The 16,013-nt window shown below is 49.2% G+C and overlaps 1 protein-coding gene across 1 annotated transcript in view; it reads right to left on the bottom strand.

Annotated features, from left to right (window-relative positions):
* CACNA2D4 (calcium voltage-gated channel auxiliary subunit alpha2delta 4) overlaps positions 1-16,013 on the bottom strand; it is a 131,573-nt gene that overhangs the window by 19,493 nt on the left and 96,067 nt on the right. Inside the window, exons 28-31 of the mRNA XM_074163365.1 lie at positions 7,478-7,539; positions 6,289-6,303; positions 4,328-4,372; positions 3,321-3,383 (exon numbers count right to left, since the gene is read on the bottom strand). Coding sequence (XP_074019466.1) covers positions 3,321-3,383; positions 4,328-4,372; positions 6,289-6,303; positions 7,478-7,539 — 185 coding nt within the window. The remainder of the gene's footprint in view (positions 1-3,320; positions 3,384-4,327; positions 4,373-6,288; positions 6,304-7,477; positions 7,540-16,013) is intronic.

The following is a 16,013-nucleotide window of genomic DNA, read 5'->3' as shown; positions in this document are numbered from 1 at the left end:
GCCTGCCACTTTCTTTCCTTTCCTTTCCTCCCCTGCCCTAAATCACCTGGTCCTCCTCCTAACCCACTCCCTTCTCCTGTTTCTGGCCACTAACTCTTTATTCCCTCTGTGGTGAATCTGGATGGGGGGGGATTAGCCCGAATTAAGAGATTACCCATTCTTCCCCAAGAAATCGTGCAGGGAGCTTCCAACTCGTCGCTCATTAAAATCGTGAGTCCATCTTTCTTCCTTGGTGGCTTCTGGCTGTCAGTAAGCTTCCTGCTGCCTTCAGGCAGAGGTTACTAGAGCTGGTCCCCCATCCCACTCCCCCATCCCAAGGGTGGTGGGAGGCAGAGCCTGAGCCAGGCTGTCCTCACCCCGTTCCTGCGTGAAACCACTCTGGTTTCCAGTGCGGTCACCCAGGAAAGGTTGTGCAGGCAGCAGGCAGCCCCCAGGTAGGCAGCAGGCTGAAGGCACCATAAAGCACCTCAGTCCTGAGGGAGCGAGAAGAAAGATGGAGCAAAACATCTTGGAACCTCCAGAGCAGGTCTCTGGCAACAGCTGCTCACCTGGGGGCTGTAAGGACACAGGCACTTTGGCACCACTCTGCTATTCTTAGCTTGCACTTCGCTCCAGGAAGCAGGCATTTTGGACGTGAAAACTCCTCGGCTGCCTTCCTTGGGGAAACGGGGATGCTTGTGGAGCCCTGGTTGTGCTGGATACACCACAGTCCGTGTGACACAGCGGGGTAGATGGCTTGCCTGTGCACCCTTGCTCCTTCGGCATCCGATAAGCTCCCTCCCATCCTGGCTGGTGGGGTAAAACAGGCAGTGTGTGGGCAGGCTGCCCTTCTGGCTGCTGGGCTGAAATGCTGACCTGTGCAGCTGAGCCACTCCTGCGGGTCCTGGTGTCTGGTACGAGGCTGGCGGGGAGGGCAGCTGACTTCTCCAGAAAGGCAAAAAACCCACAAAAATCCAGCTACGGGATTTTTTTTTTTCTCGTTATGTTAAAGGATGCACTGAGGGAAGAGTGTGGGATGGGGCAGGGAAGGCCACACAGCAGCAAGTGATCCTACACAGCAATATTCAGGTAGCAAGGCTATGAAACCCAGGGTATTGATTTAATGCTGCTGCTGTCTTGAATTCCCTGTAGGGTTTAACAGTGTGGACACTCACGGTGCCACTGGGAAATAAAAGCAGTAACTGGAAGAAGATAAAGAAATCAGAAGAAAAGTAGTGGTGAACTCTCCGAGGTCAGGGGAGGTAAGGGCTGGAGGAGATGACAGCTCTGGTGCCTGTCAAAATGCCTGATCTTGGAGGCATGTGGATAATGTTTATAATTTACCCAAATCCACTATAATGCCATGTTTCTGCTATTCAGATCTTTCAGAGACAAGCTTTTTGAAAAATCCATTTTCCATAAGATGCAGTAAAAATACTGAGCTAGAACTCAGGAGGGTGTTTGCTGAGGATGAACAGTACACGTGGTACCTAAAGGGTGTTGTCACCTTTGCCCATGGTGACACACGCCACAGGACTCAATGAAGTACCTTGGAAAATGCAACGAGGGTCAGAGGAGGAACCAGTGACTCCTAAGACTACCAGCCCATCCTGAACACGTAGCGGGACATGGCCTCCCAGAGTAGGAACCCAATACAACTTGACAGCATTTTCCTCCCTTATTTTTCAAGTTTTCTTTGGGTTTTTTTTGGCACACCACATCATTGAAGGGGCACTTTTACTGGATTCAGCATGTTGGGTAGGTCATTTTCCCCACAGAAAAAAAGGCTGGTTATTCCTTGCAATATACCCCCTTGATATATGTCTGTATCACCCACTGGTGCGACTATGTTCATGATTCATTTTGCTTTATGAGTCTCAACAGTTCTCACCTTGGCCTCTCTGAATTTACTGTGTAGTGCCTGCAGAACCCACAATCTCACCTTTTTCTTTTGTCAGCCTATTTTAAATATGCTAACCAACACAAGTCCAGATAGGAAACCATAGGACTCATACAGCTGATGTTTTCTGTCTAAATATCCATCTAAAAATTCCTCTTCTTTCTTTTCTTTCCCATCTACTTTGAGATCAACGCCACTACTTCACACATCACTCTTTAACCAGAACTTCTTTAACAGCCTCTTGTAAGGGAGTCCATTCAAAGCTCTTAGAAAAACTGAAATGCAGTAGGTCATCCATTCTCCCTTGTCTCGTGATTTACTCACACTTGCAAAGAACTATAGCTGATAAGAGAGGTTTTCTTCCTTTATAGAAGCTGTGCTGCTTGTCCCAAGCACATCCATCAGGTGTTCTGTTACTTTATTTATTTCTAATTTCCATTTCAACCTGTTTGTCACATCTTGAAGAAAGTAATTTCTGGAACCAGATCTACTGCCTTTTGGAAATAAGCATACAGTATTTGTTAACTCCAGTACTATGGCAATTTTAAGGAAACTCCACACTTCTATCAGTAACAAAACCGCTTCATTTCCTATAAGCCTACTATAGCTGCTGTCTTCTATAAGCCTACTCTTGCTGCTGACTTACAGTTTTCTAGTTTATGAGACCGTTCCAACACATCACTTTCTGACCCCCAAAACTATGGCCTTTTATTATTATGAAACAAAGAGCTCTGTGGTGAATTTACCAGAAAGCAGAAAAGTATAGCTAAACCATGCAGTGGCTGGTAGCGTTGCCTTTACCCAGGCTGCACTGGATGTCACATCACAAACTCTCTCCCTTCAGCTCCGTAGAAATAGTCAGGGAGGTGCTGGCAGTAGGAGGAAAGGAAGCAACTTCTGTTACTTATATTTTTATTACTATTTGAAGTCTTTTTCCTTATTCCTTTCACCTCTGTGAATAAATCCTCCAGCTCTTCAGGTGTGCTCCTGTTTCCAATTTGCTTAAATGATTTCATCTTCCTTTTTGCCTTTGGCATATTGCTCTTACCATGCCCTCAGTTTCCTTTCCTGAAGAATGCCTGCTTCGTCTTCAGAGGTGCTCAAAAGCATGCTCCTTTCCCTTCCCTTGTCATGGCACACCTGCCTTCTGGGACTGCCTCAGATCATCTTTCAGTAGCATCTGTGCCGAGGGAAAGGACGCTAATTTCCTCACTTCTGATAAAAAGATATTTTGACTAGTTCCTTCCTTATCACAGCAAACTCCTTCCTCACCTAGGACGGGCTGTCGCTCAGCAAGGAGGCTTCCCCCTCACCACACAGCTGAATTTAATTATACCTTGGCCACCCTTATTACACAATTGAACTTCATTTGTTTTAACCAGCTCTGGTGGGTTATTTAGGAACAAGCCAAGCACACTCTCCTTCTCCTATGCACTCTTACCTCTGCAGGTCTTTTGGAAACAAGTATAAAGCCGTTATTATCAATGAGAAAGCAATTCAGAATCTGTAGAGATGAAAGAGAGGCAACATTAAAGACAGCATTTTCCATGGTTGTCTGGTATGTACTGCTGTGTGCAGGATGGAGCGGTGTGGGCTTGTGCTTATGGCAACAGCCTCGGCATTTCCATACCTAGCCCCACAGCTCAGCTACCATGGGTTTTAGACAACTGACATTCCCCTCTCTGCCTCCATTTTGAGGTATTTACTTTGTGAGCTGTCTGTGACAGAGATTGTCCCTTTCCAGGGCTGTGTGCAGGCCTAGCAGGCTCTGAGACACACTTAAGAAGAGGAGACATCCTGCAGGAAGCGACAGGATATTTGGAGAGCACTTCTCTTTAATAAAATGGTATCTAATGCTTTCCATCTTCAGATTTCAGAGTTTTATAACCACTCATAAAATAACCCTCTCCTCACCACTGAGGATCATCAATGCTGGTCTTATTTTTATTTTGCAGAGCAGGAAATGAAGGCACAGAGTTTAGATTAAAACCTTTAGGTCTCACTAGGATGCAGAGGAAATCCTACATGAACAGAGATGGGAAATTCTCCGGTGATCCCACTCTCCAGGACAGAAGAGATCCTGTCCCAAATATGCCTGAGACCAAGGTTGAAGCAGTGGAGGAAATGCAAAGAGGGGTGTCCAACGTGTACGTCATGCTGACAGCCACGCTCTTTGGCAGATCTGGCATGCCAGTGAGACAAACTTAGAGGAGATGGACTCTCCCTAGAGTCACTGGCTGGAATACCCATGCCCCTGCCTGGGCTCAGTTGACATCTTGCAGCTAAGGGGAAGTCCTGAACTGCAGGTTCGTCTCAAGAGCATGAGGTCCTGCCCCAGGTGTGCAACCTCTTGCAAGGAGATGACAGGCAACACCTGATTTTTGGGGAGACAAAGATCTCCACCAATCAACCCATTACAAGTATAGAGAAGAAATCTGGGCAACTTACGTCATCCTGACAGCTTAGCGGACAGGCACCATCCAAGGCACTGCACTGGAAAGGGAAAGCAGGGCATTAACCATGGCATGATCTCATCTCATGGTCTCTACATTGGGACTGCCCAGCCAAAGGTCCAGCATCTCATAAAGCTCTGCAATTTAGCTGGCGTTTCCACAAAGACAAGCTCGACAGCATGCACCAGTACCACCCCTCGAGTTGGCCACTCGTGGCTCTGCGTACTCCCCACCTCTGAGCAACGTCCCCTTTGCTGAGGGCTCTGATCCTGCATCTGCCTCTCTGACACACTTCCAGCTGTACCCACACACTTTGAGCAGAGCCCTGTTAATGAAGGGGGCAGCATCAAGCTCTCTGGCTGTGAAAGCAAAGGTTATTGTGCACCCGTGAGAAACCAGCATGCATTTTAGCATCTGCTAGTATCTGGACTAAACACATGGCATAGTATTTTAGATCAGGATACTTCCCAGGCAGGGATTTTTTTGTTGTTGTTGCTGTTGGTTTCTTTATTCTCCAGACAGCTAATGATAAAATCGGATGTGAATGGTGCTCATGTAGCCCAAGGCACCATCCATTTGTTTCATTTAGGGTTTCTGTGTACCGAACTTGACGTGTTTCACAACACTGAACCGGGTGGGGACGCGAGGGGTTAAGTGGTGAGTAATAAAGCCCTTCAGGTTGCTTATTGATTTAATAATTGTTTGTTGTGGTTGTGTGTGTCTGTCTCTTTGTGTTATTTTAATGCTATTTTCTCTAGTAGCGGAGGGAAGAAAGCTGACATGGTGTTGTCATCTCTGTACATGGGGTCCCCTTCCTGCCAGAGGTGTTCTGGGGTCAGGGAAGGACACTGATGTGCTGTGTAGCCTGTCTGCTCCCAGCCAGCTGCCCTTTATTTCCACACAACCCTTACACATAAACCCTAGCCCCCTTTCTGGATGATTCTCAGTAATAAGAGGTGAATTTGTCATTTCAAACCACAACAGTACCATTGCTTTCAGTTAGAATTTGTTTCTCCTCTTGAGTTTTGCAGAACAAAACCAATAGTTTCAGGTTTCCATCTCTCTGCTCAACTTCAGGGGAGGTTTGGAGATGTCTGATTTTGTTTCAAGCCCCATGGCTTTGCAATATCGCGTGCTCGCGCTCCAACCCTGACTAGCTTTTTGAAGCTCTAGGGATAACAGTTTAAAAACATCCCTTTAGCCACAGTTGTAAGCATCGTCTCACTCTTGCCTCACCACAAAAGAGTACTGGGTTGTTTTATCTCCCTAGACATATGCAGAGAGGTGGCCCTGTACTTCATCCCTGATGTGTTCCTTCCTTTGGTCAGCAGAGAAATATGGCCACAATGAACCACTATTATGGCCTTGGGGGATAACAGAGCCCAGAGCCTGGAAATCAGAAACAAAAACCCAGGTGAACCAAAGTGTTTCCCACAAGAAGGGCCCATGTCTCACCGCATCTTCCTCAGCAATGTGAGGACTGAGTCTTGCTGCTGCTGCTCTTCCAGACCTGGAGAAGCTCCAGCAGTGCCTGGTGCTGGGCTGGACATGCAGCAGTGGGACCATGGTAAGGAGCTTGATCTGAGAGCACCAACAGCTTGCAGGGAGCCCCTGAGGTAGGGGCAGAGCCAAACGTGAGCTCCTCGGTCACTCTGAGACCACATCTACTGTGTTATGGGAACAGCTCGCTCCTCAGAGACCAGCCTACCTCACAGCATCCTCCTGCTTTTGGTCAGGTCCCTAAAACACTGTGCCCCAGAGCACTTTCAGCTTTGCCAAAGACACTTAATTACTGTGAAGACAAACACATCCTATGACAGGCTTGGACTGTCTCCAGTGATTACAGACAAGGGACAGTGCATATAATATGCTGGCACGCAAACGACACAATTACGAAGCCGAGCTGCGGCGAGGCACGCCGGGATGCCTCCCCGTGCCTAGCTTTTGTCTACTTACATCACTGTCATTGGGCTGGGAGATGGGAGGCACAGCGTGGACATCCAGAGTGGCACAGCACGCGGTGAAGTAAGCGAGAGAGAGAGAAAACAAAATCTGTTAGTCATTCCTCTGTCAAATGGTGGTCACGTCCCGGGAAGCCATACGCAGGCTTTTTTCATACCAGCACCTACCAGGGCTGCGGCATGCAGGCACTTGGCACACAGGCCTCCTTTCAGCTTCTTTAATAAGCCTTCCTGGATTCACTTAACACCCATGTGGGCTTGTTTATGTGAGAACTGCCTGGGTATGGCCCTCAGGAGAGTTTTTAAAATGAAGCTCTCTGCTGATGCTTCAGGATGTGCTAATGTGCTTTGCAGAAGTCTTTTTAGCTCAGGTTAGGTTTACATGATCTCCCACCAGCGAGGATGCTCCTGCCACCACTGCCAACTCTGTGCCTCTCTGTTCCCCATGTGTGCTCGCTCCCGATGAGCAGCCTCCTGCCCTCCTGTCTTCTCTGTCATCCCCGTCTGATGACAGTTCCCTCTCCTGACAGCAGAGCCGCTTCTGCTGTGAGCTGCTTCAGTCCCATCAGTCTCACCCCCCCAGTATCCCTCCCCGAAAGCAAAGCCTGAGGGGAAAGCCCCTGGGTGGGAAGGGAAAGGTGTTTCACTTTTCCCGCCTCTCAGACTAGGGGGCTGTTTTAATTGTTTCACTTCGCTCAGTCCAGCAAGAGTGTCTAAAATTAGGACAACACTGAAAGCTTATCCCTGGAGCAAATAATTTTTATTTTGGCAAGCTGATAGCATTTTGTTATCATTATCAAGATGATAAGAGAGGGCAGTAAGTTTTTTTTTTTTTTTTCCATGTGCCCAAAATTGCAGATTTCCATGAGGTTTCTGAAAGGCTGAATGAGCACAAAACATATTTCCACAATTAAATGTGTCACATGCAGCAGAGCTAATGCCAGGCCAGGATGCTGACACTGTCAACATGGCATTTGCAGAACAGACTCGCGGCTCACACAGCATTAGTGCCGTCGAAGGATTACAGAAATGTGTGACTTCAAACTTATCTATTTCATAAATCTTTTAATATGAATATCACAAAAGCAGTCATCAAAATGCCATCGTATGTGATGTAACATAGCATCGACCCAGCTGACGAAGAGCATTAAATTATCTCTCTACACGAGTGCTGATGCTCCTACCTGTTGCATGGCCATCCAAAACTTGCGTTGGAGCAACTCCAGCTTAATTTGCACACCCACCGCTATGGGAAACAAAAAGAGGGGAGGATGAAAAGAGGAATGTGCAAGAGAGAGAAAGACAAACACAAGTTAGGAAAGGAGGTGACGGGATGGAAATCGCAATCGCAACCTGCTTCCAAGCATGAATGATAAGCATCGGGGGACCAGTGCTGAGTCAGACTGCCAAGTGAGAGTCAGAGGTTTAACAAGGTAGAGGAAAAAGGGACACTGACTGCTGTACCGAGGTACTGACACCTCTCTCCCCCTAAACACTGCAGAGCTACAAACAAATTAACAACAACAACAAAATCCCAGCAAAAAAAAAAAAATCCCAGGAGGGTGAGCGCATGAGCTTTCTTCTTTGTCTTTTGTAGATGTACCTGGCCAGAATGGATGTTTCTGATCACCCCAGCCTCAACTCCTGCACCCCACAGCATCAATCAGAAATAAAGTGGGCCAGTGTGAGGAAGGGATTAATTTGAAAACCCACCTGTCTCCAGAGGAGACCATAGCGATTTAGACTGTTCCTAAGCCACTACAAAAGCACAAAAATATGTATGCCACTCGACAGAAAAGCGTCGATTAGAAGTAGTGCTTCATTACCCAGTCCCAGCCTACTGCATGCTCTGCTAAGCAAAAGTGTGTGTGTGTGTTTCTTAATGAAGTATGTCCTAATTTCTTGGCTTAATTTCTCTTCTATTTCCAGCATCATGTTCCTGAAGTAAGACATAGCTCCACAGGAGAAGAAACAGTGCAGGGTCTCCCCGACAGAATAACCTAGCTGTCCCCGGGTAGGTTGCCTGCAAGCACACGTAATAACCAGCACAGCCTGGCACGGTGACAGGGAACAATGGGGCTGTGTGTCAACTAGTTGAATCCAAGAGCTCTGCAGGAATTACAGCCTCAAGCAGGACCTTGAAATAGAATATAAAGTGCAAGTGAGGGAGAAAAAGAAGTACAAGAGAGGGAGAGTCTGAGCCTTTTTTCACAACCACCAATACTGGGCGGATGAAGTGTTGCTGTTTCTACAGATTTCGTCTGAATTAGCTTCAAAGGGGGGAACAGATCCTTTAAATCTGAATCATGCCATGTGGGTGCTTTTAAGTTAACAGTATGATCTGATGCTCTAATTCAGATGTGTATGAGTTAAATTTGGAGCATGCAATGGTATATTTTCTTGCAGCATGTACAGAGGCCCTGGCAACCTGGCATCAGCTCTGTCTTCTATGCCAGTGTCAGAGTCCTTCTCATCACATTCCCACTGCTGGCACATCTTACCAAATCCCGTTCACAGGCACCTTTCTTATCCAGCTCTCCCTGCCATAGACTGAATCTGACCGCCTGTACGTGGGAGAAAGGAATGATTTTGTAGAGCTGCCTTGCCCTAAGCCTCACAGGGCACAAACCAAATAAGACAAACGAGGCAAACAAAGGAGAAAGGACGGGGCTGAATCCAGGCCGGGTGAAGATTCATCAGCTTCAGCGGGGCTATTGCAGGCATGGTTTGGCTTGGTGCCCCTGCTGACAAATTGGCAGCCTGTGGCAGAAGGCAAACGATGCTGTAGCTGCTGAGTCCGATGGGGCCCACGCGTCTGATTTGGTATGTAGCTTTAAATAAATTTGTCGCTATAATTTAAAGCCATCTCAAGAAAGAGCTATTCCCCTCATCAAAGCAGATCACATCAATGGGACTGAACATTACCCAGCACATAGAGTTTTTATGAGACTTGAAGAGGAGTTGATACCTACGTAACTAACCTTGCAACGCAGAGACTTACTCTACGGCCCATGTTTTTGCAAGTGGGAACATCTGTCCTCAAACTGTTCTTCAAAAGGAGCTTTGCCCCTGGTTGTGAATCCTTGCCTCTGACCAGGAGGCATAAGTCGCATGTACTGAACTCAGACAGTTGTCTGCAACCTGAGGAAGGAGAGTACCTTGGGGCTTGCACTGGTGGGCAGTGGCAGGGACAGAAAGCAGAGTCTCCCAGCTCTCTCCTTCCTCTTTCCACATTGCTCACAGCCATGTCTAACCCGTTTGTGCCATCTGTCAGCAATCCTTTTCCTTTGGATGCAAACTTTGCAGCCCTAACCTCTCTGTAGGGCTCGCGCTTACTCATCTTCTCTGCGCCGGTCCTTCCTTTCCTTCCCAGTGGTCCAGCACACATTTCTAGCTATTCCCCATGGAGCCACAGTGAGCACCACGCTCCTCCTAACATCACAACAGTCTGAAGAAGTCATTGAAAGCAAAGCTGGGGGCTATTCTGCCTTGCTGTTATGTTTTTCTGTCTGGATGGTACCCACCACAGGGAACCATACTAGAGAGATTGCTCCATGCTCCTGCCTGGCAGCACCACTCCTCGCCGGTCAGGGTGGATTGGCAGCTCCCAGCAAGAACTGTGAGAAACTTCCATGCATTCAGGGCACCTGAGGAAGATGTGTAAGCTGAGGGGAAAGAGGCCACAAAAATCCTCCCCGTGCTAGTAACAAGTAGTTGCCTGGGTGCCTTTAGGCTCTTAGTGAGGATGGGTAGAAAGGAGGAAAGCAGTGATTCAGTCTGAGATAAGGATGATGCTACGGCTCAGGTAAGAAAGAGAAAACCAGAACAACCTCCTCCTCTCCTTGTTACGGAGTACAACTGACCATTAATCAGCCTTTTTGCTCTGGTGTCATAGAGCATGCTGCAGGAGCAGGAAGATCTGTGGTCCATGAAATGATGAGTGCAGCACAGCAACAACCGTAGAGTCCTTGGAGAGACCATGGCTAACAGTTTTACTCCTACTAATGTGCAAATAACCTGTGAAACTGTGGCTTCCCTGCAATGAAATAAAACATGAGGACAAGCAATGCTGCAAACCTTGCATAGTTAAACGCTGTTTCACCATGTTGATGGGCTACCCAGACCTGTGCACAGCTTCCCATCAGTGAGCAGTGCCTGCTGCATGGCTGCAGCTGGGTTTCTCCAGAGTCGTGTACTGCCATTCACCGTGGAGAGAAGAACCTTCCCCTCCACCTGTTCATCCCTCCGTTGAGCATGTCTGCCTCATTAGCTCATCCTCTGCTTGTCTCTCTTTCTGTCTGCCTTCCCTGGCTTGTCTCCTTGATTATCCATATGCTGTTCTCATAAGGAGCTTTCCCCTAGATTTAATTCTTGGGCCTGCCACATGACAAAAAGGCATAGGAGAGTTGCAAGATTACATCCTGCTTATCAAGATGTACCTTACCATTCAAAACCCATTTTCACAGCTGCTGGTTTGACGGTTAAATAAAAACCTGTGATTCAAATGGGAGAATGTACCACAACAGCAGGGCAGTCTGCACTGTCCGTTTGTATTCCCCACTCCCTATTTCTGAAATATTCCCATTTTCCCTCTTGAGCCAGCAGTGGAACTGCCCCACTCAAAATTTGACTTAAAAAATAACTTCCAGGGAAGTTAAAAATAACAAAAAGCCCAAACCAAGGGCAGCCTGCTTATGCTACTGGACCTGACAGAAGAAGCAGTTAAAGGGGATCAGCACAACAGTAATTCTTGCAAACATGGCTACTGAGATCCTCAGAAAGCTGGAGGAAGGCAAGCAAGGGGTCTGATTTTGAGGGGTGGCAGGCTGCAGGAGCCCACAGGAGAGCACAGAGGCAGTGGGATGGATTCGGGTGCTTGCTGCATCCCTGTACCAGCAGGCTGTGTCAGGGAGCGCAGGGGATGCCTCTGCCATGGCATGGATGTAACTGCACCTCTCACTTGAGCTGTAGATACAGCTCAGCACACTCTCCCCGCCACACACCAAATCCAGAGGGGGTAAACCGTGGGTCCTTTTCCTCACCCATTCCCCTCATCACTACCCCTCTGCCAGCACTCCTAAGCTTTCCCCAGATCCTGAGGAAGCTGAGGCTGGGTCATGCTGCACCCAAGCAGGGAAGTGTTAGAGCAGCCCGTGGGCTCAGCCACTGTGGCTGGGCAGGATGCGGCCAGCCTGCCGTGGTCACCTCTCACTTAAGTCCCAATGTCAGACACACTACCTCCTGCTGCTGCCTCTGAAGCACTGGTGGGAAGGGGGTGCCTTGCTCCCAAGCCCCCTGTTTTCTCCCCTGCTGCCTCCCCTTCGCTGCAACCTCACCCCTACACAAAACCCAGCTGACAGCAGGGCTCATCCCCGCTCCTCCTGGTCGCCTTTCCCTCCAGGCTTATTGTCATCAGCCATAGCAGGCAGGGGAGGGATGGAAGGAGGGGAGGAGGCGTTCGGCTCGGTGCCTCCTCTCATAACCTGTGCCTGACCAATCTGCCTCCCGAGGGGCTGCAGGGAGCTCCCCCCACCCCGGCACCTCCTCAGCCCTCCTTGAGCCCCTCGGCTCCCACCACCTGGAGAAGGATGGCAGCAAGGTGGGGAGGAGGGAGAGAGAGGGACTGACAGCAACAGCCCTTTCTCCAGGATGGGTTGAGAGAAATGAAAACCTCCCGAGCTCCTTCCTCTGGGTGTTTCGGAGCAGATCCTGCCTGCCTGGCGGGGTGACTCCTCTGCACGGTCTGTGCGCGCTCCTGTGCGTGTGCTGCTGCCATCGCAGATGTACCCCCAGCTGTCACTTCGCCGCGCGCAGTCGCTCCCTCTCCCGCCTCTCTCTCGCTTTCCCTCTCCCCCTATTTATTATTTACGGAGGATTACAGTCCCTTTCCCACGCTGCCATCTCACCGCGCGGCTCCTCGACCCTCTGTGTGGGGCGAGCGGCTGGCTAGGAGGGGCTCCTGCCAACTAGGGTCCACCGAGAGCCCAGCTGGCAACGGAGGGACTTTCTGCTGGATTTGCTTTGGGATTGTACCGGGTTCGCTGGAAGAGCTGCTGTTCTCACAGGAGGGTCCATCCCAGCCCAAGAGAGGTAAGTAAAAATGTGTCTCTTCTGTATTTCACCCCCTGCACTCCCTGGCTATGTGAGATCAGTGGGGCTGCCCCCCAGGAACCGGCTTGCCCGGGGAGGAGAGTGGTGGTCGGGGGCAGATGGGCACAGTGCAGAAGTCCTGGTTGTGCGACGCTGACAGGCAGCGATCTTCCCAATAAAGCAGAACGACGACCCTGCCGCAGAGGCTGCTGGTACTGGTTCCCAGTCCAGTTTCAGTGCCGGCAGCTGGGAGCAACTTCTCCCAGCTCTGAATGGCACCAGAGTCTTTTGTTTGCAGCACGGGCAGCTGAGGTGCAGCTTTGAGGCTGTAGTCACTGGGTACCAGGCAGCTCCTGGAGAGCCCTGGCTTTTGTCCCCTCCTCTGGGCTGTGAGAGGGGCCAGCATGTCAGTTGCCACTCACCTGACCCATGGTGGCTTTGGTGGGTATCATTTTGGTCTCAGCTGTCTTAGTAAGAGCAATCTAAAATGGAGAAGTGGGGATGAAAACTGGACAGGTCCAGTATTCGGTAAACAGGTTTTAGGATGAGGGGTATGTATATTTGTGTGTGTGTGCATGTACAATTTCATGCACAAAACTCACAGACATGACCACAGGACATGAAGTAAAGGATGCCGTATCACAAGTGAAGCCAAATTAAGTCCCAAGCAGCTTCCAGCATCCCTGCAGGCTGAGCCTGCGACTTCTGAACTTCTGGGGGAAGGCACAGCCCTGAGGGTGGGGGGTGAAACACAGCGCAGAGAAACTTCACAGCCTTTTCCAGCCCTTTCTGGGAGGAAAGGGGGAGAATATGGTCCTGAATGAGCTGATGTGATGTGAGCTTATGGATAGGGGTAAATATGTGAGCGTTAGCATGTGTGTATGTGTGTGTGCATAAATACACGTGTGTATATGTACACATGCACAGACACGTGCACACATACATCCCACTCAGGGCACTCTGCTCCCCTCCTCTCGCTGCCTGCCCAGTTTATTACTGCCACTGCATCTCATGCTAATTAAGAGAGACGTGTAAAATCGGAGCTCTCTCGGTTTGGCAAGAGAGGATGTTTGGAGCTGTTGCTCCAACCAGGTCATGACCGAGCCGGGCCCCAGGCCTGCCATGTGGACTGTCAGGTAGCCTGAATGTGACATGTCCAGCGCATCCCAGATGCCAATGGCAGCGAGCAGGGCACAGCACTGCTCTGCTGCGGGTGCCTGATCTGCCACCCAAGGATGGAGGGAGAAAGGCAGATCTCATTTGGGGAAGGACTGGAGCAGCTGCTCTTGCTTCTTTGAAAGAAGTAAACCCCTAAAAGACAGGGGGACCCTTAAAGTGCCTTGTGACAGGGACTTGTCACAAAGCAGGGGACATTTCTAGCAGTGGGGAAGAGGGGGTGCCTTTCCAGAATTGCAGACAATTTTTCTTCTGAGCTTTGTCATTCGGGTCTGTTGGGGGGCGGGGGGGGCGGATCTTCCTCGAACTGCTGTGGGCAAACAACATTTGCAAGGGAATTATTCCACATGAGCGAAAGGCTTGCGGGAGTTGTCTCCCTGTCAGACATCAGTGCAGTCTCTTGTTAGTGTATCTTGCCCACTTGGAGGAATTATGGTAAATCCTGAGCGAAGGGGCTGTTTGCAAAGAGAGAGGGGGGAAGCCCTCTTATGTAATTTTTATACCAGATCATAGCTTTACCCTTGCCTCCAGCAAAGTGAACGCCACACGCTAGCAAGGTGCACTCCCAGCTCAGACATCTTCATGAGCTACTCCAGTTCCCTGCCCTTCCTCTGGCTTTTCTAAGCCTGATGCAGAAAGGCTTTTCTAGGCTCTTCAGCACCACAGAAGCCTGATGAAGGCAGACCTGCATCTTGGTGCAGCAGGGAGGGCCAGCAGCAGCAGCACAGGGCCACGAGGATACCTGGACAGGAGCATCCAGGGAGCAACAGAGGCTGGAAGAGGACGGGGACAGGTTCAAGCCTGTGGGAGGGTATTTCTGGGCAGTTCTTCGGTGACTCTTCAGCACTTGCCTGTTGCTGATTCAAAGAGGGACCAAGCAGTTTCCTTCACTTGCCATGTTTGGTTACAAGCAGCTGCTTACACCGCTTGACATCTGTCCCAGCCCTGGGTAGCTCAAGCCGTCATTCAAATGACCATACTGGGATGCTCCTGCCAGCTGGGTAATGCTCCAGAGCGCTACACCATGACACACACTCCAGTTCTCAGTGGGAAGGAGCTGGTGTTGGAGTCCTGGGCTGTTTCTGTCCCTACTGCATGGAAATACCTTATAACACATACCTTATTCCTGCTGTGGCTTTACCAAAATGCTGGCTGACAAAAATGCTTTGTGTGGCTGAGGGCATCCTAATAGCAAGAAGAATTTTATTAATTTTTTTTCCTATAAACCTGTTCAATTCCAGGCTGGAAAGGTGGAAGGAAAAGTTGCTTCACCTGCGAGGGGTGGGATTATGTGAAATACACTTTTATTCACATCACAAAACCAAGCAGTTGAAAGTTGGGAAATGTTGGGATTTGGGGCAACACGCCATCTGCACCGGGTTGCAGTCCTGACTGGTGGAATGACACTCTGTATTTTCATATGCTGCCTCATTCAGGGTGCCGGCTTCACAGTGCTCAGGGAGTGAAGCAGGGGGCTGTTATTTTTTTTGGTACTGCAAAGTGTGTGCCTATTCTATTTGTTTACTGCCTGCCATCCAAGCCCTGCAGGCAATACATCATTATTCATTGTCTTGTGGTGTTCCGAAGATTTTCACTGCTACAGTTGCCTCGTAGCTGATGATAGAGAATTTACGCTCCTGATGAGGCCAGAGAAAGTGGTTATTTTCCTTGGTTTTGAAGCAAAAAGAGACTTCCCCTTTAGCCACACGGGGAAGGAGCAGCAGGTGCAGGACAAGAGCTTGGGGCCTCTTGGCTCTCGGTGCCACCGAGTCCTGGAGACGGAACCAGTTTGCTGGCTAAGCTGCCAGCATTTTGGAAAACAGCTGTGAGTGCTCAGCAGTTCTGCAAAATGGCCCCTAGGGTCTCATGTTGGGCACCCGCAAAATTAGGAATGTACAGGCTGTGGCCACCTGCCAAAACTGGGGCTTAATATTTAATGCTGACCATATAAAAATAGCCTTATTTATTACAACATCCTCGTTGTTAGCATGAGTATCATGTGTCCTTTGCACTAAGGATGGGACAGGGTCCCGTGAAAAAAAAGAAATAGTACTTGCTTGGGTAAGCTAAGGCTGTGTTGTAATGCATACATGCAAATGGCTGAATTAAGGTTGTGCAGGTATTAACTCACATTTAAGTGCTTGGCTTTGCAAGCCAAATGGCATATTTTATCATATGGCAATTTTTTAAAAAAATTAAAATGACAGTTTCTTGATTCTTTCTTTATGAATGGGAAAACAAGAGACTTTCCATTATTTATACACTGCAATGCCTCACACCCATCACAGGAAGGACTGAGACCTCAATTTACAGCAGGGCCATACAAGTCTGAACTTCGTGACTGATTGCAAGCAAAGGCTGTTACTTTGAAGACAGGCCCTGCTACCACTCCAAGGAGGCTGGGAAGCTGGGAAGCTTCCTTCCCCACGGATCATGCCCTCACACGAGGACTAA

This window comes from Numenius arquata, chromosome 2 (assembly GCF_964106895.1).
Source record: "Numenius arquata chromosome 2, bNumArq3.hap1.1, whole genome shotgun sequence".
NCBI lineage: Eukaryota > Metazoa > Chordata > Aves > Charadriiformes > Scolopacidae > Numenius > Numenius arquata.
The sequence above is the reverse complement of the archived record's forward strand: the minus strand, read 5'-3'. Positions and strand labels throughout refer to the sequence as shown.